Here is a 24,181-nt window from a genome sequence, read left to right as displayed (position 1 = left end):
TGGAGATGAAACCATTGGGGGGTAGAGAGCTATACAGGTTTGCTGTAAAAGTCTCTTGTCTTTGGAGCATGAAGCTCTCTAGCGCAAAGTGTAAACGAGTGTCCTGGTGTTTTTTTTAGTACGCATTACGAAGCGCTCCAGCGCGAGGCGTAAGCAAGTGTCCCGGTGTTTTAGTACCATGACTACATGAGACGGTAATTACGACGACGACAGGAGACGCCAACAGCCCCAGCCCCAAAGGGGCTTCGCCCCTAATAAAAAACCACACATTGTTGTCGCAACACGTTTTCTCCTTGTTTCACCATTCTCCTCACTGTTGACGGTGTGCGAGCATTGCCTGCCTTGATGCTTCGTTCCTCAAAGGGGACGCCTCCAAACATTATTTGTTTTGCGCTCCGCTGACTGCACATTGGGCTGTTTGCTATTGGTGACTCGTCAAAAACACAGTTTACAGTGGTGGAGAACTCGTGATCACAAATGCACTGGTTAGGAATGCTTTATCAGCCGCACGGGGAGGGCCGTATGTCTTGTTCTCATTCAAGTTGCACTGTTTTACCGAAAATGCCATCTTGCATATCGCCCAGGCGCTGTGGGGCCTTATTTTGCGGTGTTGCGGCAATTCCTGCTTGAGGCCTAAAAAAACAGACATCTTAAGGTGGCAGAGAACAAATTTAAGCATGCGACAGGAAGCACTAATTAACCAAAGGTGCTGCCACTGCCCGCTGATGTTGAGTAGAAGGCACTTCTTTTCGCTGGGAGTATGAGGAAAAAGCCATCCTACAAAAGGATCTCTGCTTCGGGACGCGCATGGGAGTATCGATGACGTATGTGCATTTAAGTGGCAGAGTCCAAAAACATGCAGGAAAGGGTGGGAAAGGGGCAACAAACTTAGCAGCGAAAGTGTGAGCCTTCTGCTGCATGTAAAAAAGTTATACTTGGCACAGGTCACGTTGACGACTCAACCTAACGACTGCGCTTGTTCATTTAGTATGCTCAAATGCTTTTCAGGGCCCCTTAATTAAAGCCACGCCCCTAAATTTATATGTCGCCAAACGGGGCCCTCAACAGTATAAAAATATCCGTTTGGCTTGAATATAGGCTACTGTAACTTCCATGTTTTGCGTTAACTTTTACCATCATTCTTAACACGCATTGGCGCGCTGGTTCCTCCAGGCTCGGCCAGGCAGCAGTGGGCACCTATGCATCGAGTGCATCTTTCAGCCCGCTGCGCCGCTGTGTATGCGGCATATCAATGCTGCCGTTTTTCTAGTCTTGGGACGGGTGTATTTGCGAGTATTTGCTGCATTTCTGCACAGCTCCTGCCAAAGGTGCTGACACAGAACACCTGTTATGGACGTGTTCTTCATTAGAAGAGGCGGGGACTAGACACCGTCTAGGCACAGGCCTCCACCCTTGCAGGTTGATCCCCTGATCTCCAACGGTGCATAATGACGACTACGAAAGCGCTAAGTTGGGCGAGTTGGTTACTGTATACTGAGGAATTCATCGTGCTAGCGTACATAATAAGAACCGCTAGCTTGCGTTCTGCTGCGATTTATGAGGGATGCAATCACTGTTACAAAAAAGAAGCGAATCGTTCTTGGCTGATTTTAGAGGGAATGTACTCAACTGCCGAGTGCCCCACGTACGGCACCAAATGTGTAGCCCTCCATTTCCACAGAAATGCAGATTGGTGGAGTTAACGTAATTCATCGCTGCGATAGCTTAGATAAAGATAATTGGTTCGAATGTAATTTAGAAAAAAAAAACACAAAGTAGAAAAATAAGAAATATAGAAGGGATACAAACAAAATTGACAGTAATATCTTACACAGCTCCTCCACAAAACGAAGACAAAAATAAATGAACCGCGAAAACCATGACAAAAACGTGAATAAAAGTCGAGCAAGAGGACTAACTTTGTAACGCCCTGCATTTGCACAGAAATGCATAATTGTCAGAGCCGACAGGTTTCATTGTTATAATAGCGCAAATAAAGATGTGATCGAATGGAATCTTAAAAGCAAAAATGACGAAATCTAGAAAGAAGTAAAAATGTACTTATGAAATCACAAATATGAGTACGTCTCCTGGGTAAAGCGAAAATGGATAAAAAGCCCTGAAAAAATTAAGACGGAAAGGCCAATGATGAATAAAATTAAAAGCAATAAAAACCGTGACAACTGACCAACGTGTAACGCCACGTATTTGCAAAAGAAATGCATAATTGGCAGAGTTATTGCGTTTCATTAATTGTTTAATAACAGGAGTAAGGATAACTGGTCGTACAAAATCTAAAAAAAAATAGAAAATAAATTATAAAAGTTACCTTACAAAAAAAAAGCGCATTTATACAACACCTCTAAAAAACGAACACCGAAATATAGAAGCACTGAAAAAACAACAGAGATGCGTATAAAACTACGGTGTAGACGACCAACCGTGCAATCCACTGTCTTTGCATGGAAGCGCATAATTATCACGGTAAGATGTTTAATATCTAAATGGAAAAAATTGAGCATTACTTAAAAACATACAAAGAACAAAAATAAAAAAAAAAGAACAAATGTTAGGAGTGATCTTATACAAAATAAACTAGTGGAGTTAGCACATTTATTCACTGCGATAGCAATTTGTATGAAACCATTAATCTATCTGTGCCCACAGGTATATAAGCAAAAAGCATTCTTAATTACAAACACATACAAATTATGTCGCAGCTTACGTGATAATTATGCATCTGCATGCTATGACGTGTCATTTAGTTATTACATAATGACCATGATTGTATTTGTATAAAATTGTATTTGTATAAAATTGTAAGTCACCACCCTTGTAAATAATGTGTTGGGTGAGGACGTAAGGAGTTCTTCTGGGGCACTGCTTGTAAATGTGCATCGACAGGTTAAAACATAATGAAAAGAGAAACTCGAAACCACAGCAAAGAGCACCAGAACCGGGTGATTGCTGCTTAATCCTTGTACTCGCGCGCCTCATATTATTAAGTTAACCATTATAAAGTTACTGGTTGTTCTCTTCTACGTGTCATTTTAAAACTGGCTGCTCGATTTAATTTGTGTGCAAGGTGCGAAAACGCGTTTTATTGCTTGCGCCAGCTGCAGTGGAATACTAGTTGATGCATAGGTGGCGAGTGCTGCGGTGCGGCGAAAGATGCAGTCACGCCCCCTTTTCAACTTACGGTCTCTCTGGCTGATTGGAACGGCCGGAGAAGGAACGGCTGGGGCAAAACGCGCACGGGGAGATCTCGGAGGCCATGGTTCTATGCTTCAACTTTTTCTTAACATTCTTCGGTGTTCGTTTGAGTGAGGCTTCTCTTCAGAGTGAAGTTCTGAGTGCACTTATGTGTGCCTGGTACATTTGCAGAAAGCCGTACAGTGTAGTGTGACCTGTGTTCTGGTACATACGCAGAAAGCCATACGGTGTGACCTATGTTTTGATGCAGCCTTGCATTCATCCTTGCAGTGCTATGCGACGAGTGCGGCCGCCGTCCTGCCAGTTGCGGGTGCGACACGTGCCCTTCGAATTTCTGCAAGCCCTGCTACGAAGAGGTAACGTGCTTGTGTAGGGCGTGGTTAAGTTGGACACCTGCCAGGAAAGCTGAGTCACAGTTCAAAAATTTTTATCATTGTTATTACAAAATACGATGTAAGCCTTGCTCCAGGAAATTTTATTTTTTTTTTGTACAAACGTTGCCACACTTCGTCATCACCATCGTTATCATGGCAAATGATGAGTGAGGTCACGACCCTGCTTCTCATACGAGACATTGGGAGATACCCTGGACCTTGCGTTGGCAAAGAAGGGGATGTGAAGAGAAATTTGGCACGAGTGTGCTGTTTCATTCCCTTGATTATGTCTTATGGGGGAGGGGGACGGGCACTGAAAAACTGACAAAAGTTGAAAAGCTTTTATTACAAAAATATGGAAGTGCTTTCGAGTAGCATCTCCCCTTAAAAATTTATACGATGTTTACAGTGACTGGTCTGCTCAGGCGGACAAAATTCAAGTGGCAGGCAGTTAACCAAGTCAAAGTCCTTGATATTTAAGTAAACCGTGTTCAGTGCAGCGCATTTGTGTTGCCAATTCGGGGCACAGAGGACAAGTGTATTGATGCGTGAGCCTGACCAGCAGGCTTCAGCATGGCTGGCACAGCCTCAGTGTGGGGCGTCTTGAGCAAGCAGCAATACTCTCCTAACCTTTGAAATGTCCAGAAAAACTTGTTCACATCACAAATAAATTGCCAGAAAAGAAGGAGTAGAGTAAGGAAAAAGCATTGACGTTAGTATTCTAGTTCATAAAGTAAGTGTCTCAGTGGCAAACGCGCAGAATGCGATGAAAGCGTGCAGTTCTTTGGTGAGACCCGGCTAGCCTTTTCTAGAATTCTCCGTGTAATCCTGCACTTCTTCAAGCACGGTGGAGGGATGAGCCCATCCTAGTGGGGCAGTGATGTTGGTGACGTCATCTGATCACAGTGTTATGGAGATGGCATGTGTACGTGTGAGTGAATGCATGAGAGAGAGGGCAAAGAGAGTATTCCCAGTCAGCTGTCACCATGTTCCATGCTCGTACCAATTCGTTCCAAAGAGGAATGATGCCTGGATTTCTCATCGTATAGCTGTGCTTTACAATTCTGCTCCATGCTTCAGTCATTCATTTGTTGTGCAGTGGTTCCAAGTGGCTTATTTGGTTGGTTGGAGCTACAGAGGGATTTGAAACACATCTCTTCTGGTTCTGCTTTGCTCTGTTGCATGATTTTCACTTTAATTTTCATTTCTTTCATGTGACTTCAGAGCCTCTAAGATTGCCAGGTTTACATGTTTCATATTGTCATCCCTGCAATGTCAAACGACTCTTCTATATCAAAGAGAAAAAAATTACAGGCCACTTTTTTAGGCAGAGTTCTTTAACTTGCACAATGCACCTGGTTGACTTTCTTACACTATGCCATTTTTTATTTTTTTCTTGTTTTGTGCTTTTTCTCTCGTGCTGCTGGATGCATCTATTGCATGTATTGCTAATATCTTTTTTTTATCTGTGCAGGAGCTCACACACTATGTGCCATGGCAATCAGGGGCATGCCCTTTCCCTTATTTCCCATTAGGGATGGCTTCTCTGTTTCCTTATCTGGTGTTTTTGTTATTATTGGCAACCGACCATGATTAGTGAGAGCTTTGTCACTGTATTTTTTAATCATGTGATCACACACTTGCTTCTTGGCTGACCAGACCTGGGCTTGAGCGGCTTTTTGATTCGACTTTTTGTGGTTAGATGCGCATGCCTGTAGAGGGATGATTTCGCGTGCATAGGTGGTAGGTTTAGATGGCACTATAAGCTTAAACGTTTTTTTTTTTTTTTTTTTTTTTTCCAACCTTCGAGCTGTATCTATGAATGGTGTGAGCCTAATTTTGTGCTCTTTTCTTTTCCTCCTCTCCAGATTCACGGGAGAGCAAAAACAATGCGAAAGCACAAACCCAAGACCCTGCGCGCGGTGTCTGTGTAAGTGTGTGGCAAGTGTGTTGGGTGCCCGTGATGGTCTCCTGGACATTGTCACTTATATGACCATGAAGGGGGTGTTTGAGATTTTGGCTCACATTAAAGATCCCCAGGGGGTCACAATTAATCCAGAGCCCTCCACTACGACGCGCCTATCGCCTGTGTAGTGTCGACGCGTTAAAACCCACAATCAATCAATTGACCATAATGTGGCTTCTTTACACCAGCTTTGCTTGTTAATGCATCCAAAATGCACGATTGTTGTGTCCTGCAAAATGCTATCTTGATGAAGTGGTTGATGAAGTATTTGCCACCATCTGCATAGCAAATGTGCATTGACGGAACATTGAAGTGCAGTGCATCTCCAATTTCAAGAATACAAATAGAATGCGCCTACAAATATGAAAAAAGCTTTTGTTTGTTGATGAACAGGCAACAGCAAAAAATACAACTAAGGTACATATCTGTAACACATAAGATCTGCAACATCTGGAGAGTTTTCTTTTTTCGTTTTTTTGTAGTGGTGACGTAGAATACCACTTTGGTGTCAATTTTGGAGTCATTTCGGTCTCATTTGATACTCTTGGGTACACAAAGAGCTCAACAGATGGAAGGCATTCACCCACACTTTTTTTGTGCGTGCATTCAGGTATCAGTTGTACACCATTAAATCTGCTGGCCCAGTTTATGATCAGTTTTTCTGCAAAACTTTGCAACAGTTGCTGTTACATTTTACAGAACTTGCTGAGCTAGGGATTCATTTCTGCAGTAAAAAGAACGGCGATGACATATACAAGCGCTTGTATATGTCATTTGTGTCTAACTTCATCCTTGTCTGTTTAGCACCCTAATCTTTCTGCTGTTAGACACATGGGTAGCAATTAGTCCTTCACAAAAAACAAAGCGAGTAACTAGAAATCTCGTATCTGTTTGTGCCACTTTGTGCGATTCAATCTTTTCTACCCAGTCATTAATGATATTTTGGTGCAAAAAAAGCGCACTACGATGTTCCACCGCCAGTATTGTAAAGATCAGAAATTTCTTTCGTGAAAAACATAGTTGCAGAAAATAGGGACAGATAATTTGGATCCTTAGTACAGCTAGTAATGATTCCATAACATGGTAACTACAAAAAAAAATTCAAACAAATTATGGCTATTACATACAGTGTGGGCGAGCAAAATAAATTGTGCTGTGTGTTAATAGGGTGAAGTATACTCTTCAGGCATGAAAAATTCTCTTGGGGAATGAGTGCTATTTGGCTTTGGTGTTATATTTACTGGTGTGTTACATTACATTGGTTGGTGCATCTGGTGTAGTTTAGGCTGGATTAGAAGGAATGGATGATCTGTTAGACGTTTAACAGCAGAGCTCTTGAACTTGAGTTCTATCCATACCGGGCGTCACCCAAAACTCAACACTGCAAAATGGACAGGAGGAAGGTGCTAGACCAAGAAGTGTTAGGGTAAGGGGTGAGGAGGCAAGGGGCCGACGAGCAGGTGTGGGGAGTGCACGTTGCGCTGCAGATGTTCGGCCTAGTGATGACGTAAGCGCTGGCGTGCAGGTGTTCTCTCAGTTGAGAGAGACGGCGTGCGCTTGGTGGCGTAGCATCAGTGTCCGATCTACCGATAAGATGGGCAGAGCTGAGAAAAGCTAAGTTGAAGCTAGGGAGGACCACCAGAGCCGCTGTTTCCCCAGTCTTTGCATCTCACTTTCGAAGGTGGCCAAATTTTTTAAACTTAGTAATGTAGTTTTGTAGTCTCTTGCTATACTAACGGCAAAGTGTTAAGTTGTGAATACCGTATTTACTCGCGTAATGAACCCTCCGCCCACTTGCCTTCCTGAGAATTTACTTTGAATAAAAAATGCCGCAGCAATATGTTTTTATCTCATCATGGTTGCTGATCCCTTAGACTAGTAACTTGATATCACACTACAGTACGCGCAGAAATGCTAAAAACGCATTCCACCAAAAAAAAAATCTCAACAGTAGCGAGACGTGAGCGCGAATGCCGTGGCTCACAATTTAAAAATTGCGCGCTTGCGGAGCGCCACCTTCTGAATGCAAAACGAACCTTCTTGCGCCGTAAAAACGTTCCTCCATGTGAACAAAGCAAGAAAAGTACTCCGCACTCCTTCCCTGCTCTTCGTTGCTATGTCTGGTTCTGGCGGCGTGCGAACAAAGCACTGAACGTACTCCGCACTGCTCTGCTCTTGAGGTTCCGCGATTTTGCCATTGCGCTCGCGGTTTTGTTGTTCAGCTGTGTTCCAACGTTTTTTTGTGCTCCTAGTGGCGCGTACGATGGGCCAGTACATGAGCTTTACAGCCGGATTTATTAAGCTGGTGGAGTGTGCGTTGGTGCACATGGAAACCACGCGGCTGGGCGGCACTTCGTGTACGTTACGGGCGAAAATGAGGTTTTTGGGCTGGGAACAGGGGTCGCTGTGTATTTCGTGGGTCCAAAGAAGGGAAGTTTCCTGGTGTCGGAAAAGAAGCTTTGGAGTGCCTTGATAGCACGCAAGACGGTGCGCTGTGGGCCGGCAACAAATGTGAGGCGACAAGCGACTTTACTAAGGAGGATAGCTCCATGGCGAGTAAGGGCCCACTAGCATGTTGCGAATAAAAAATAAATTTGATTACATAGTTACCTATGTGTTTTTATGAAAATGGCAAGGCTCTGACAGTGTTTCCCTTAGCAACTCTGCTGTATGAAATTTCAACCTTTAAAACTGTTGCAATTTTTTTCTGCATAATGGACCCTCCCACCAAATTCATGCCGAATTTTCTGGAAAAAAAAGTGGGTTCATTATGCGAGTAAATACGGTAATTAGTAATGATGATGGTGCAGTAGTTGGGATGTATGTCGCTATTCTGATTGCCCCCCTTTTTTTATTTTTCTTTGGCAATAATAAAACTACATGACATGAATGTGAATCCCCGAGACTCTCTATATAAATAAGACGGAGTGAGCAATGCTGAAGTGCTGTAGTTCCCTTGTATAATGTGCAGTCTTGTGTAACTTGTTGCCACTTAGAGGAACTAAGCTTACGAACTTTGCTTTTTTAATCCTCAAAACTGAATTATTCCTAGTAAACCATTTTAGTGTCTTACTCTCAAAAGGGGAAGTGCCACCACCGGGGCATGGCTTGTTGCGTCATTAGTAGTGCTCTCCGGGTGGACGTTGCGAGTGTGTGCCCGCTTGGCTCGTGCAGTGCTGCGGAGATGGCTGCCGTGTGCGAGGCCCACAAGCGGGTGCGGGAGTTCTTCTGTGTGACTGACAGCGTGCTCATCTGCCCCCTGTGCCTCGTTTCGGGGGACCAGCACAAGGACCACACGGTGGTGCCCATGGCCGAACAGGTGATCCCCCAGCCCTTGGCACCCATCGGCTTCCTTTCTTTTCCCCTCGAAGGTGGGGCAAAGTGAGTGTGTCTTGTGATGGGTTTTTCATTTGTGCAGTAGGGTGCAATGCTTGCGATGCTGCATCAAAGGGAAGCTGAAAGGCCAACTGCACTCAAATTTTTTCTTTGTCGAAATAAGTAGTCTATGCTCTTAAAATCACCATGGCGAAATTCCTAGCTTCGTAATCACAGAGAGCGCTAGGTACCGCCGTTCGAAGTACCTCCGAGCAGACGACGTTTGCACCTGGCGGAGAGTCGCCGAAACAAGTCCCGAGCGGCCTGTGACGGAGGTTGGGGAACCTGTCCCGCGAAGATCGCGCTTCTCCGGCGACTCGCAGGGCGCTCCGTCGGGCGCAGGGATGCGTTTGCCCGGGGCGCTGTACCGCCGTCGCCATCACATGTTTAAACTAAACGCATAGGCAGTAATATCCGCCATTTTTTTTTTTCAATGAAAAAAAAAAAAGAGATTAAAAGCCTTCAAACTTTCACGCGCTTGCGAACGTCTTGGTGCCAGAAAAACTCTTTTGACTTGACAATATTATTTTTACTAAAAAAAAAAAGCTCGAAACGAGCACTTGCCTTACATTTGTCATTCCTATTGCATTTATACCACAGAAAAACAAAAGATATTTTATAAGTTCTTGACCACTTGCACTTCCGCGTCCGATATTGGCCATATTTGGGCTGGCCAATGCCACCTCCATCGTTTAGACCTTTCCAAAAGTTTGACGACCTAAATAGAGTTGTGCGCGCGGCTATAAACAATTGTGCGACTTTTGCCTCACTCGCTAAGTGAACCAATTAATATCAGCTTTTCTGGTAGTAACAAATACATCCGCACAAATAACGGCCGTCGTCTTTGCGAAGTGCGAAAACTAACGAAACTGCCCCTCTCCTAAATAATAGACTAGATTTTTGTTCAATTCCCAAGTGAAGCGTTGGATTTAGTTTATTTGAAAGTAAAATGCTTTCACCAGCACCTGTCTCTGTGGTTAAAGTAGAAAACAGCGGTAGATAGGAAATGTTTTCGTGTTTTAGTGCATCATTTGGCTGTGGAAGTAGCTTATAGTTTCAGACCACTTTTATAATTCGATTCTCGTTGTGCAGCACGGCGAAAAATACTGGGCCGATATTCACGAAACTGTTTGTACGTAATGTATATATAGTAGAAATAGTGATTGATCGCCGCCCGCGTGCGGTTTGTTCCCTTCAAAGAGAGCGACGTGATAGCCGAGGCGTCGGCTATAACGGAAGCTGCTTTTCGAAATCGTACGGGCAAGTAGCTTTGTAAATCAGGGTCCGCTCTTTTACTTGCAATGCCAAAAACTGCTACTCCGGCAGTTAATATGATGTAAAAAATTACTGTCGGGCGGTCTACTTCATCTCGACTGATAGCAACGGGATGCCGGAATAGCGCCTAACTCCATTATCATGGGCGTACGTTAGTGGAAGTTCTTCGGTGGAAATAACAGAGCGAAACGCGGCGCTACCAAGCGCATTTGAAGGCGGCTCTCAGCGGCCGCCGGTCCTGGCGCGGCCGCTTCCGTTCCGCCACGTACGTCACGTCCGGTCGCCGGTAATGGCCGCCTTTTCTATTCAGTTTCGGTTCCGAAAACGCCAATGTCACGAGACGTTTGTGTCGCGCGCGTTGATGTTTGAAGCGCAGTATTTTGCATTTCGCACGCTTTTTATATGTACTACTTGGTGACATTATTTTTACGTTCTCGAAAATTTGAGTGCAGTTGGCCTTGAAGCGCTTTCCAAAAAAATTGAGTTAGTGGCGGGTCTGTGTAGATTTTTGCACTCTGACTCGGAATGTCACATTGATACGCATCATGCATGGGTCCAACCATCAGTTATCTTGAAAAACGTGTGCTCCCGTTTGAAAGATGCACGTGCGTCGTCGCTGATGTCTCTGATTGATCACACCCTTCGTGACGTCGAAGGAAAACACTCTGGCCGCGCTGGCTGTCGGAAGCATCGGAAGCGATTGCACAGTAGTAGTGCTTGCCTCTTACACACTTTAGCTTGCAGTTCAGTGTTTGCACATGACTGCAGTATCATTTTCTAACTTCTTGACCGGTTAGCTTGAATTTGCTTTACACAACCAATAACTCCAGAGCAGCAGCTTTGTGCTTCGTTGGCCGGGGGCGTTTGTGAAAGCGTGTCTAAACTGGGCAGCCAGCACTATTCTAACACTAAATAGTGCCTCAAAAGTTTGTTAATATACAGTCTACAGCGGATCTGGCAACAGCGGACTTCCGGTTGCAACAGACCATTTCTGTTGGTTTGGTTGGTCCCCATGCATTTTGAGTTGAATCCACTCCGCTCATAACAGACCCGGCTATAGAAGACTGTCAGTTGCAACAGACTAAATTTCGGGCTGAAATTGTTTTGACTGAATGTGAATAGCGGACTTCCACCATGCCACCAGTATGCTTTTTGTTTGCTTATGTTGGCGAGAAAACTACTATGTCTGACAAAATTGTCGGCGTAAAACTAGTCACTGGTGCAGCCAAGCCAAATCAGTGCTGGTAGTCTATCTCTCCACCTCTTCCTCCACGTCTCTGTCTCTCTCTGAACATGGCGAAGAATACGTCACCATCGTCAGGAGTACAGGCCTGTCTAAGCAGACAGTCCGCTTCGCCGTCAAATGCAAAAGCGCTGCCAAATAAACACGACTCTGGTGAGATTGAAGAACAGCGCTTTCGCGCACCCGGGGGTCGAGCCTGCCTTCGTCAGTTTTTTTTTATTAAAGAACTCAGGTTCAATGAATTTGAGCATTTATCATTCCCACGCATGCATCGTTCCTGTTCAGATCTGTGGAAACGGTTGTGGAGTTCGTGGCTATAAATGGGCCATATTACCCAGCTAGCATGGGAACATGGGAACCAAAGCCGCAATCCCCGAGGATTTGTTCGACTCATCGGGAGCTGGCAGAGGATGTGCTCGGAGTCAAGTGGTGTCGGAAACCAGGCTTTATTGCTCGGTCATAATATGGAACATGCACTGTTTGGGGGACAGACTCCCCAAGAGCTCTCAGTAAGCTGTCCGTGGCTGGCGACTCAACTCGTCTCCTGAGGGGAGACTTGCCTCGTCTCGGGGTCGAGGAACATGAGCTCCTTTGTCTGACCCATGTGGTTCCAGACCTCGCAGGAAAAGCCCTTCTCAGAGCAATCCTGCTTCCGACGCAACCTCAGTTGGAGAGGAGGGTCTCAAGAGGGGAAGGAGGGTGCCGGCGGGAAAGCCTGCCGCTAGGGGGCTGGTGCTCCATGCGCCGTGATCACCGATTAGGAAACACACGCTCGTGTGGCTTGGGTAAAGGAATTAATCCCTCTTAGCAACTCGCAAATGTATGGTATTTTGGTGGTTCAGAGCATTATTTGTCATATCAGACAAGTTTTATCTTCTTGTGGCATGTATTTTTGAAAGTATAGTTGTGGTCATGGTTTTTTTTTTACTTTGTAAGAATTCTAGTTACATATTGAGTAGGAGAGAAGTTCTATCAGGATTGGAACCTTGTTTTAGTTTTGTTAAAAGTTGAGTTTTTTGGACACAGTTTGAAGTTTTGCAGCAAAAGAAAACCGGTGCATTTGAAAAAATAGGTATTTCGTGAACAGATGTAACCATTTTTTTTTTTTTTCTGGTTCATTAAAGAAACATCATGAACCAAAATGCAGCAGTATTCACCATCCTTCCTATCTCTAACGTCAGATATAAACATTCATGTCTGTTGCTGTAAAAAAAATGAAATCATGTGAGCATCCATCATCATATTCGCTGTCATCAGTAACGGCTACCTCAGCTGTCGCTTTTCTATGTTCTGTATTAAAACATCTTGGTATGGTAATATCTGCTTAGCAACATGGCATAAAAACTTGTTTGGTTTGGGGTTTGTGCATGCTTTTTGAACATGTAAATTGTACAAAAAAGGGCTGTCAACAACAGCAACAACAAAAAAGAGCAGCATTCCTCCTGTGGCAAGCTTCTAGAGGAAACTTGGCTAAAGGAGCGTGGCACGGGCAGCGGCTCAGCCTGGAAGTCCAGCTATGATGTATCTTGGCTGGTTTTCGCCTCCGCTTTTTTCTCTTCCGGCATTGCGTGCCCAGATGAGGCAAGAGCATCTCGGCCACTTTTGTTTACATATTGTGCCGCTTCTGCCGTAGGTGTTGCAAAAATATTTCGCGCACAGGAACTATTCAATGTGTACAGCTGCTGGCCAACTTTTCTTTTAGTTCTAGAACCTCTTTGCCTTTTCTTTAAAGGAGCCATGAAGAGAAAATGCAAGTTGGTTTTATTCGAAAGATTTCGTGTTTTATAGTGCCCCCAGCGTTTGTCCGGATACAAGCGGTGCTTTATTCACTGAGAAATTAAACAATTTAGGTTAAAATTTTGATTTTCCCGCTCAATCGTGCGTTTTCGTGGTCCCAAATGACATCACAGGAACCGACCGCTCTGCAGCCCAGAGTACCTTCATTCACGCATCCGCCGTACAGGGTAGAGACACGTATACGCTGGCGCCGCCATTTTTGGTTGCTCGCTCGCCGCCGAAGCAAGTCATTGTGTCAAAACCGCGCTAAAATTATCGCCTCAACGCAGTTTACTGAAGAAGTTTGAATCATATTGTCTGTTTCGCGTTGCTAGGTCTCGTGGGAAACGAAAAGAATAACGCGTTGAGCCCGTTGGCCCAATTGCGGCGGCATGGGACAGTTCAAAGGTTGTCTCCACCCTGTACAGCAGTGTTAGTTTGTTCCCGCGTTTCTTTACGTTCCGTAACCTAGATGGCGCCACCATACCGTGGCAAGCGTTTGGTTTGTTTTTGCCTGCATTTAAACCTGGCTTGTTTTTGTTCTGGGAGAAAATATTCGTTCCCTGAAACAGTGCTCGCTCGACAAATGGGGTCACGTAAGACACCGTTGCTTGCGTCAATCGGCCAGTGTCGTCTGAGACAACCCCAAGCCCCGTAGTGCTGTGCAGCTAAACCAAGCATGCTGTGCGCAGTACGAACAGCAGAACGCATCAGTACTTCTATGTTTACATGTGCTTTCGTAACTTCCACTGTTTGTCCCATCATTCTTATTGCTTTGTAAAGAATGTGCCCTAAATTTAAGCGCAAATCGCTCGTTCGTCTAGTTTGTAAGCTCTACCTAATTTGCGTCTGCTTCTGCCAGCCTCCGCCAATCGCAGAGCTTAGCTCATGTGACATCATAGGTTCTGTTGTGGGAAATGAGCTGGTGGGTCGCATGACCATTCCCGTTTTTCCTAATTATGTAGATTATTTGAGCGAAGTTTACGTTAAAAGTGGTGTCAGTATGATTCTAACAAGACAATCTTTTGAATGAACCAAACTTGTGTTTTCTCTTCATGGCTCCTTTAAGGGCACTGTGAATTTAAATTGTGGTGAGCTTTTGGCTGTGCTTTCTTTAAGTTCTGTATGATTGAAGCATGTGGGGGGACATGGCGCAGGTCCTGCGAAGCCCCTCTTTTACACATTGGTGTTTAAGTGTTAGGCCAGTCAGTGCAATCTAGCTTGCAGCTGCCAATGGGAACCACTCACTGCGACAAGCCTGGAAGCAACTGTCAGTTGAAAGGACACGCGGAAATGCATTATGGCTCTTCGATTTGAAGTCTGACTCGTTGCAGATAGTTGCTGGGTAGTCCAAGGATTTTCCACAGCATAGAAACATGGGAAAAACAAAGGCCGGGTAGCTTCCCAGGTAGTGCTGGGGCGGGTGCAGGGAGGCGTCCAAGACCGACTATCAGAGAGCCCTGTCGTATCCCTGGACACTGTGTCGCCTGCGATTAGATCGTGCTCAGATGCTCCCGCCTGGTGGTGTTCTGTATGCAAACACAAGGTGGGCTGTTTTATGCCGTGTAATATTGCCCATAACCTCCAGGGGGCCGAAAGGCTTCTAACATGTTGGCATCCCAACAATGTTGCATGTTTCAACGTGCTGGTCATAGCCCTGAGAGTTGTCATTGATATCTTCTTGATGCTGGCTGGTAGGAGCCCAGCTTCTTCAGCCTGTAGAAGCAAGAGAAGCTTTACATGAATGGTTACACATGGTGCCATTTTGTAGCCACTCTCCTCAAACAGGCCCCTGACGTAGGTTTCGAATTTGTTTCTGTTTAGGACGCCAAAGCCCTGCCGGAGCTGAAGTCGGCATTGGATGAAGCGCAGAAGTCGTACCAGGGACTGAAAAAGACTTTTGAGGTGCGGCATTTTACTGTTGCAGTTTTACAATGACAAAATGGCTCATCCTTTGATGTGGAACCCTTTTCTAAAAACGTGCTAGTAGAGCAGGTACCGTTTTGATAGTACTGGTGCGTGCAGCTTTTGCGTGTGGCAGCTTCACTCTTCTTCAAGGCCTCTGGTGAGGGACTCGTCAAGTGGCACAAGAGGCCAACTGTCTCTTAGAAAAGAGTTGGAAAAGGCCGACTGTCTGTTTGAAAAAAAAAAAATTGGAAAAGAGTTTTAAGCAGATCGTCACATGTAGATCAGAGTTGCAGGAAAAAATAGGGCCGAACGTTATAAATGTAGAGCCAAAGAAGTTATGGATGTCAATATTTCTATTACTTGCTTTGATAACTTGAAAGAAAAAAGGTCAACTACTTCTCGTGTACATTTTTCAAACGTTTCAGTTCATTCTCACAGCTTCATGGCAAATGCTGTTATCTGTCAGAGAAAGCCTTTCCCTTCTCCAGTTTCTGAAATGTTGGTGGTTTATGCGTTTGTGCGCAGAAACTGGTCGCCGTTTCCAAGGCTTGCGAGAACCAAGTCAAGAGCCAGGTCGATGCCGTTCACGCTCACTTTCAGCACCTGCACTGCCTGCTTGAGCTTCGGTGAGTGGGGGGCAGGGAGAGCCGTCTTTGGCCTCACTTGTGCTCGAAATACCCGACCACAGGCGCCGCCAGAATGAGCACGTGCCAACTTGCTCTGTGTCATTCCAGTGTTGCCTTTTCTCGAGGTTACTAGTGGGGTAGTTCTCTCTTTTTATCAAAGAATATTGTGTACAACTGGCTCCAAGCACAAAATTTGTCTCCACGTACGGTCACAACGTCCCGTCGTTGCAGTTATGCCCCGACTTATCACTAACCAGTGGTTGACTATGTGGCCTAAGCATTAAAAGCACTATATTCCGCTTCTGGAAAAAAAAAAAAAAAACAATGGGGAGAGGGGTCATCAGCGGAGAGGGGTCATGTTATCTTCTTTTCCGGAGCCCGTGTTTCGATGAGCTGGTTGTGTGGCCTTCTGTTTCATTGGCATTGCCCTGTTGTGCATTTTTTTGTGCAGCATGCATCATCTACTGGCTGGTATCAGGAAAGTTGGTGCTGAGAATGTACAGAGCATTCAGGAACAGGTGAGAGAAAAGGCCAGATGTGACTGTCTTTGCTTTTGTAAGTGGCTGGCAATGTTTGTTATCGGTACAAACTGTGCAGGAGAATATTTTGGGGCTTTGTTTGAGCACTGTGACTGTGAAGGGGAAATTTTCTCGTTTCAGCTAAAAACCGTTGAATCCAAGATTGAAGAATTCAAGGATGTACAGAAAGGTGAGCAGAAGTTTTCTTCACTGCGTGCTGTTAATCCCTGCTTGAAAAGACGAGCTGGAGTGAGCTAATGGGTGTGTAAGGGATTAATTGTAATTACCCTTAGACATGTTATAGATTGCTTTTTTTTCTTTCTTTTTTTAGCCCCGTTACAAGGGTTTATCGTAACCCATATAGTGCTTATGCCAGACCTGCTGAACTGAAATACATAAAGCCCTTTCTAAATTTAATGTACAGAAAATGGCACTTTACTCGGGTACAAATTAAGAACAGCAATAGCTCACATTGTGTATCACTCTGCTGAAGCGACGGACCTGGATGTCAACGCGCGCGCAAGTTTTGAAACGAGATTGCGCTTAATGTGTGACATTGTCTTGTTTTTCACACCTAGTTTTTTCATCGTCCCAGCAGGAATTCATAAGCTCATCAAGTGCAACGAATTATGGAAACGACTCATGCCACGTTCAAAATGCTTGCAGTAACGCACTCTTTGCACCACACGGAGTAACTGCCGGCTGCGGTGATGAGGAGCAGGGGGAAAACGCAGGGACAACGCTTGTTGTCAGTCTTACGTTTTCCTTGAGTATAGCAATCATTCCAAGCAAAACGAGCCAAAATGCAATAATTTAGCTGTGTCACGTTGTTTGCATATGGTTATAGATTTTCAGGCATTAGGTTTGGGTAGTGTGTTCAGGTAGTGTCTACTTTACATTGGTGTTACCGTCACTGCAAGCCGCCCACCTGGGTTGTTCCTTGGCTGTGTCCAGCTCCACCCAAAGTTGCTGGCTCAAAATGTGACTTTTGGTGAACTCCAAATTGATTGTTAAGCTTACATATTGGGTGTCAAGAGATAGTAAGGCCATCTATCCACATCTTTTTGCATTCTGTAGTTGCTCCTTTTGGGAATATCGAGGTACCACTCAAAGGCTGCACTTGGTGGCTTACCCTGAACATTGCTGGTGTGGTATGGAAGGGAAAAAAGAAGTCTGCACCTTGCATCTAGCTGCTCTTGTTGTTAGCGCACTGTGTCACCACTAGCCAGTGGGAATCACTGAGCACAAAAACCTGCACCATGGCTGATATTGGTCTCTCTCTAGATGCCTCTGCTGCAATCGCCAGCTCCAACCCAGAGCACACCTCCTTTCTCCTGGAGCAGATGAAGTCGTTTTCCGACATGCCTTGCTTCATCACAAGCGACACTGAGAGCTACAAGCCAGTGCTTGAGTGAGTGCCGCCTTCACTTGCCCAGCATGCTAGTTCTTGGCCTTGGGAGTCCTGCTTGCCTAAGTGCCTGGGGTCCTTGCCTGCGACGTCATGGGGGCTGCAAAGATGCCAGACGGTTGGTGGGCGAGGTTAGAAGGTGGTGGTTCATCGAGTCGGGGTGGTGGTTCATCGAGTCGGGGACAAGCAGGTTTCCACCGTCTCACCACCATGAGGCAAAGCATTTGAAGGGGCTTGAAAAAAAGTTGCATATAAATTAACAGGGCTTGTAAAAAAATTGGCGCAGCTTGCACTTGTGGCGCAAGGCTGGAGAAACAGCAGAACTGGGGGTTGACCTAACACCTCCCCACACTGACAGCAGATCCTAGGACAGAGGGAGCAGCCGGACCCCAGCAATGCGAAACCGTTTTGGACTGCAAAGACTAGTATATACAGTGTTTTATTCAGAAGCAATCATTGTCATCCCTTTTATCGGCGTCTTTGACGGCAGAGCCACTTAGGGCAAATCCCCCACTTCTTCGTCAGCTGGTTCAGAGGCCGTCTCCACATGTGGATTGTGAAGGGATGGCTTGACAGATTCGTCGTTGTTGTCTTCAGCGCGGTGGACCCGTGGTGCGCCGGTCGCTACACGACGGCGGCGAAGGTGGGAGCTCCTCAAGTGGCGTCAGCCCCTGCGCAAGCCTGGACGATGCCGGGCAGTCGCTGCGAGGCACGCTCACGTGCGCTCGGGGTTTTCTGTCTGTGCCAGACAGATTCGTGCTGGCCTAAACAGCTCTGCCGTTGAAATGCAGTCTCGCAGTCTCCCAAATAAAATAACAGCTGCTGTAGTTGCAGAAGCTTTGAGTTTATAAAAATTGCGTGGACGGTTTGGGTGTGCCTTTGACACTTTTGAAATGTACCGTAATTGATGATGGTGTGCTCTTTCGGTGTTTGCCAGTGTCCAGTACGAGCCACCCCTGAGTGAAGTGCTGAAAAGCTACGGCAAGCTGCGGTTCACCCTGCCAGACAAGTACGTGCCCGGTACCATGTGCACCTTGCAGGCCACCTGTCAGCTCTCATGGGCACCACGAGTTAATTTTGTAACAGCGCAGAAGACATTCTCGAGTGAGATTATGCCTGATGTGAGGAATTGGGCTTCACCCAGCTATTATTTGAACTCTTGAACCTGTAAAGCATGTATGCCAGCATCAAAGGTACAGCAATACTAAAACTAGTTGGTGGGAGTGCCGGCCTAAGTGCTTTGCATTGGAGGTAGGCAAATCTTCCTTGGGAACAGATTATCAGTGTTAAAGTGAGCTTCCTATGTCTTATTTTAAAAAAGTTTCTGGTTCGTGTATGTGAGAACATTGCTACCAGTACACTTTTGTTGTGTAACAAGTGATTGTGAGTGTTAGCCTGGATGTGGAAATGTTTTAATAGCAAATGAATCATGATTGGATATATTTTTTGTGCGTTTTGTTTTTGCTTAGCTACATGTGCAAATTCTTGCATGCCAGGCTGTCCCTTGTGCCTGCGAAGGACCTGCCCGAGGGCTACTTGGAGGAAGAGCTGGACAACACAGGTACCCAAGGCGTCTCCGTTGGCATCAGCTTAGAACACCTGCGCTGGCATGCTTTAAAGAAATTGTGCTGCATTATTACTTGGCACATTGCTACCTCCTTAATTACGCGGCACCTTGTGCGGGGCATGTCAGCTTTGCTTAGAACAAGCCCGCCACGGTGGCTCACAGGCTAAGGCATTGTGCTGCTGAGTACGAGGAAGCGGGTTTAATTCCTGGCGGCGGCTGCCACTTTTATGATGGAGGCGAAAAGCCAAAACGCCCGGGTGTACGAGATTTCGGTGCACATTAAAGATCCCCACGTGGTCAAAATTAATCCGGAGCCTTCCACCACGGCGCACCTCATCACCTTCGTTGCATTGCTGCGTTAAACCCTGCAATCAATCAATCAATTTGATTAAAACAAAAATAGGGGGATGGGGTGGTATCTGCAGATATAGCAATCTTTCCGTGGTTGCAGGGATGACAACTTTAGTGGCCCTGGTTTTTCTGCGTCATTAATAAGGCTGATTTTTTCCTTTTTTGTGTTTTGTGATGCTCATTCCCTTGTCTGAGAGGAAGAGGGGCGCTGTTCCTAAACTTCATTATTACAGGTGTGGTGAAACCCTGCCGCGGTGGCTCAGTGGCTAAGGCGTTGCGCTGCTGAGCACAAGGTCGCGGGTTCGATTCCCGGCTGCGGCAGCCGCTTTTCTGATGGAGGCGAAAAGCAAAAACGCCCGTGTGTACGAGATTTCGGCGCACGATAAAGATCCCCAGGTGGTCAAAATTAATCCGGAGCCCTCCACTACGGCGCGCCTCATCGCCTTCGTTGCGTCGGCGCGTTAAACCCTACAATCAATCAATCAACAGGTGTGGTGAAGAGAGTTGGGGGATTTGTATGATTTCTAATGCCAAGTTTAAATTGAATTTTGCTTTTGTGGGAAACCATTCATTCTCCAATAACACAAAATTGATAATGTGTAGATGTATAGAAAAATTTCATTAAAAAATTGATGGCAAGACTAATAATGTTATTGTTCTGCTTTGGGACAGGAGCTAGGACCGTTTGAAATTTGGGTTTGCAAAGCGAGAATGATGAAATTTCTTGTTTTAATCCTTATTTTCATAGGGGCACAGCTTTTCCTCCAAGGAAGGTGGGGTGATTATTAGGCTTATTTACACCCCTTGGCTTGTCACAAAAGTACGGTGAAACCGCGCTGATACATCCCCTAGTCCTACAAAGACCTGCTTCTTACGTGCGACGGATCACCGCGCTCCCGGCAAACTCCCCGTAGAAACAATGCATTAAAAGCCCCACTTTACAATGCTCCGGTGCACGCAGTCTGTTTCATTTGATGGGACGCTGGGGGAGGATAAGCCCGCATTTTCCCCACCTTTTCTGCCACTTCGCCGTCTCATCCCAACCTGCATTTCATAACCCCCGTTTGGCACTGCTAATGTGCAAAGGCAAACAGTCCACGGCGGGTTCGACTGCCTGCCGAACAGACTCAAGCATGCAAGTGGGTACTGGTGGGCGGGAGCCTTCAATGGCCCCACGTGGCAGGAGAGCGCCAACTGCGAAAAAAAGTCAACGTCCAGGCAGCCAGCGGGCTGCCAATTTGAAGCTCCCATCGAGCTGAGCCGACAAACATGGTGCGCAGTACCCCACAATTTGGCCGCTCCCCCTCCAGGCCCTGCGACCTTTGCCACACTCTCGCTTTTCCCCCCTCGTATTGCTTGGCCACGTACAAGTCTTCCCACCTTATCCCATGCCCGCAAGGTGCAGGCCTGGCGGGCTAGCACAGACACTGCAGGGGGAGGGGGTGGGGGGGGGGGGAGATCTTAGTTAGGGGTTCGCAAATTACAGAATAAGTTCTTAGCCCACCTGTCGCATGAGACTGCCTACTAGGCCGGCATTTACCTGTATTCCGATCATACGGGCCCCCGTTCACACGAAGTTTTCGTGCGGTTCCTTGAAAGTTGTATTATCAAAGTTGTGCTGTAGTATTTGGATGGATTTAAAAATACCCGTGAAACAAGGAATTACAATCTCTCCCAAGTTTTTTGGCGGATGTAATGGAGCTAGTTGAGTTTACTGTTAGTAACAGAAACCGAGGGGCTGAATGAGCTCTCTGCGATCAGATGCAGACTCAATGTGCTCCGTGGAGACCCCTGGGGCAGCGTCGAGTGTGGCCAGTGATGAGACATCGGGGCCAGAACCATGTGAGTGAACTATGTGGTTCGCATTTTGCTTATCAGGCTTGACCGCACGCTTTGTGACTGGCATAGAGTTTCATACTAACATGTGCTAGAGGGAAATCTGGCACCACTGTCAAGGTGAGCCAGGCTTCAGCGAGCGTTCCGTCATGTGCTGGGGTGGCATGTTCCACTTGTCCTTGGCATGGCTCATGAACAGGCTGAAAAGTTGCCTCCTGGCTGCTAGAAAGCGACATTATTACTGCAAAAGAATATTCATATTTGTTTTTAATTGTATAATTAAAGCTCCAGAAAGATTCATTTGTCGGGGATTTTTCAGAAGCTTCTTACAAAATGAACAAGAAAGAAATGCTACCCTTTTTTATTGATTTTAGCTTCGAGACAAAAAAGAAGCCTTGTGGCTATCTAAGCCAAGTAGGCGAGGAACGTCGCTAGCTGCAATGGCGACGCCCACAACGGCCCGCAATTGCAGCAAGAGATTTCCCTTTAGTACATATTAGTATAAAACTCTATGGTGACTGGGACCTTGACATCAAGTGAACTATTTTTTTTTTTAACCTTGTCCTTGTGTTCGTACACTGCGTGATTGACACCTTTTGGCCGGTTCTAGGGGTCAGCAGTCTTGTTTCACTTATGGTGGGTACATTTTGCTTCTGGCATCTCTATTGCTCTCTCTGTGGTGTCTATGGGGTTTGTTCGCACTTTGCGTAAATCGTTAAGGCATCATTTTGTTCAGAGGAAAAATTACCATTGGCGCAGGCCTGGTAATTTTTATTATCTGAAGTTCTGATCAGCAAAAGTATGCTTGTGTCACATTACTTGCTGTTCTTTTTAGAAAAGCCTAAACGAGCCTCATGAGTGCCAATTCACCATTCAGAATTTGTGACTCTGTGTGTAGTGGGTAAAATGCCTGGGGGGGTGAAAGCTGCTTGTGCACCTTTGGAATTCCATGCATTATCAAAGTGCCGCTCCTGTGAGTCGTATACTGCCAACGCTCTAACCTACCCGTACAGGTCGACTCATTTTTGTGCTTTGCTGTCCCTTTGCTGGCCGCCTGACTTGCGTCTCCTTGGCCCAGACAACAGCAAGCGGGTCAAGGTGTCGCATATCCGCGACCTGAGCTGCTTTTTCGTGCAACCCACCTGCCTGGACGCCAAGCTGAAGAAGCTGCAGTCCGAGATCCGAGACTATTGCAGGATGCCAGACACACGGCCCTTGCACGAGGACGAGGTCGTTGCGGGTGAGTTTCCCCGGGCTGGATCGTGTGGGGACTGCTGTTGCCACCCAGACTGCCGTGGCAGTCGAAACTGGAAAATGGCCGTGAAACAATAGCCCACCTCACTTGGCTTGTCGGAAATGGTTGCTTTTAAAAAGGTTGCTGTATTTTCTACAGTTAAACCTGGATGTAACGAACCTTTGTGTAATGAAACATTGCGGCGGTTAACCTTGATGTAACAAAGTCAGCAAGCAGATCAATCATTGTATTTTTCCCTTTTACTCAAAAATCAGTTGCAGAAATGAACTAATTTAGCAAATACAAACAGTACTGTAAGTTGCCAAAAGCAGCGAAAGCATCTGGAATTGCCTAAAAACAAACTTCGCCATGATGCTGATGATGACAGTGATGTGATAGCTGCGCCAATTGCGCCTAACTGCGCCGAGAGGTAAATCCTGCTACAAGGGCTCTGATTTCAAGCAATCTGCGCCAATCTTGCGCCGAAGCTTCGTTTCACCAGGCTTCCTCGATGTGGCGTGCTCTTTACGCCACGAGTAGCCACGAGCGTTCAAGAGGAGAGAATTTTAGAGTGTTTTCTGCTCGCGAAAACGCCCCGTGCATGCCACAGGCACTCTGACTCTGCCGCGGAACACCCGCACGCTCCGTGCGGCCCGGCCGGTGGCAGTGGCAACATGGCGGCGGCTTCTGCTGCAAAGTGGTGTGAGGACCTCGAGCGACTGCGTCTAACAGCTCTCAAAATGCTGCGCAAGGCACACACAAAGTTGCTTCTGCGGTAAATGAGCTTATAATGGGGGTGAAAACGGTACTATAAAACATCATCCACGCCGCTAGTGAAAGCGCCCATGCAATATCTGCCGGGGTGATAAGCCTAAACATCTCTGAGCCAGCCGACTGTCTCAAGCGCTTCGAAGCTGCCGCCATGAGGCGCGCGCCCCCCCAATGGGGCAAGTCGGCAAGCTCCTCCCACTTTCGCGCGCGTCGCGCGTCAGTTTCTGACCAAGGTAGAAGGCGCCGAGGGCGCGATATTGTCGATACGGGTGTGAAAATATCGCGCTCGCAACGCCGACACGCACGAACCGCGTGTAAAAACGCGCCATGCGGTTCACGCTTTACTATCTGCTTTGCAATAAAGCTTGGCGAGTTAGCACAGGACCGGGATAATTGGAGATTAATGGGAGAGGCCTTTGCCCTGCAGTGGGTGTAGATAGGCTGGTAATGATGATGATGATGAAAGCTTGGCAGGAGTTCACGTGAATAACTCTGAGGGGTCGACATGGAGAGGGCATTGCAAGGGTAGCTAGCGGGAGAGGAGAAAGCGACGAAAGTTCAAGATGGCTTAATTTGGAACCGGCTGTAAGCCGGTTCATTGAACAGTTTTGAGCTTCGAAGAAAGTGATCTTGCCTGACTCAACATGTCATTCAGGAGGAACGCTACAGGTGCGCTTCAGGAGAGCATTTTATGATAAAACTTTCTTTGCAAAGCTACTCTTCGTGGAGAATGTGGTCGA

At 46.3% G+C, this 24,181-nt stretch overlaps 1 protein-coding gene across 2 annotated transcripts in view; it reads left to right on the top strand.

Annotated features, from left to right (window-relative positions):
* LOC144152505 (RING finger protein 17-like) overlaps positions 1-24,181 on the top strand; it is an 80,675-nt gene that overhangs the window by 4,331 nt on the left and 52,163 nt on the right. For both annotated transcript variants that reach the window (XR_013319180.1, XM_077683790.1), the window contains exons 5-16: positions 3,484-3,569; positions 5,456-5,517; positions 8,728-8,872; positions 15,047-15,127; positions 15,656-15,756; positions 16,208-16,274; positions 16,416-16,464; positions 17,559-17,685; positions 18,620-18,691; positions 19,179-19,243; positions 21,362-21,442; positions 22,515-22,676. Coding sequence is in view for 1 of the 2 variants with exons in the window: in XM_077683790.1 (XP_077539916.1) it covers positions 3,484-3,569; positions 5,456-5,517; positions 8,728-8,872; positions 15,047-15,127; positions 15,656-15,756; positions 16,208-16,274; positions 16,416-16,464; positions 17,559-17,685; positions 18,620-18,691; positions 19,179-19,243; positions 21,362-21,442; positions 22,515-22,676 (1,098 nt within the window). In the remaining variant the exon portion in view is untranslated. The remainder of the gene's footprint in view (positions 1-3,483; positions 3,570-5,455; positions 5,518-8,727; positions 8,873-15,046; positions 15,128-15,655; positions 15,757-16,207; positions 16,275-16,415; positions 16,465-17,558; positions 17,686-18,619; positions 18,692-19,178; positions 19,244-21,361; positions 21,443-22,514; positions 22,677-24,181) is intronic.

Source organism: Haemaphysalis longicornis, unplaced genomic scaffold (genome assembly GCF_048455015.1).
Source record: "Haemaphysalis longicornis isolate Haplotype H1 unplaced genomic scaffold, Haemaphysalis longicornis Haplotype H1 scaffold_9, whole genome shotgun sequence".
NCBI lineage: Eukaryota > Metazoa > Arthropoda > Arachnida > Ixodida > Ixodidae > Haemaphysalis > Haemaphysalis longicornis.
The sequence above is the reverse complement of the archived record's forward strand: the minus strand, read 5'-3'. Positions and strand labels throughout refer to the sequence as shown.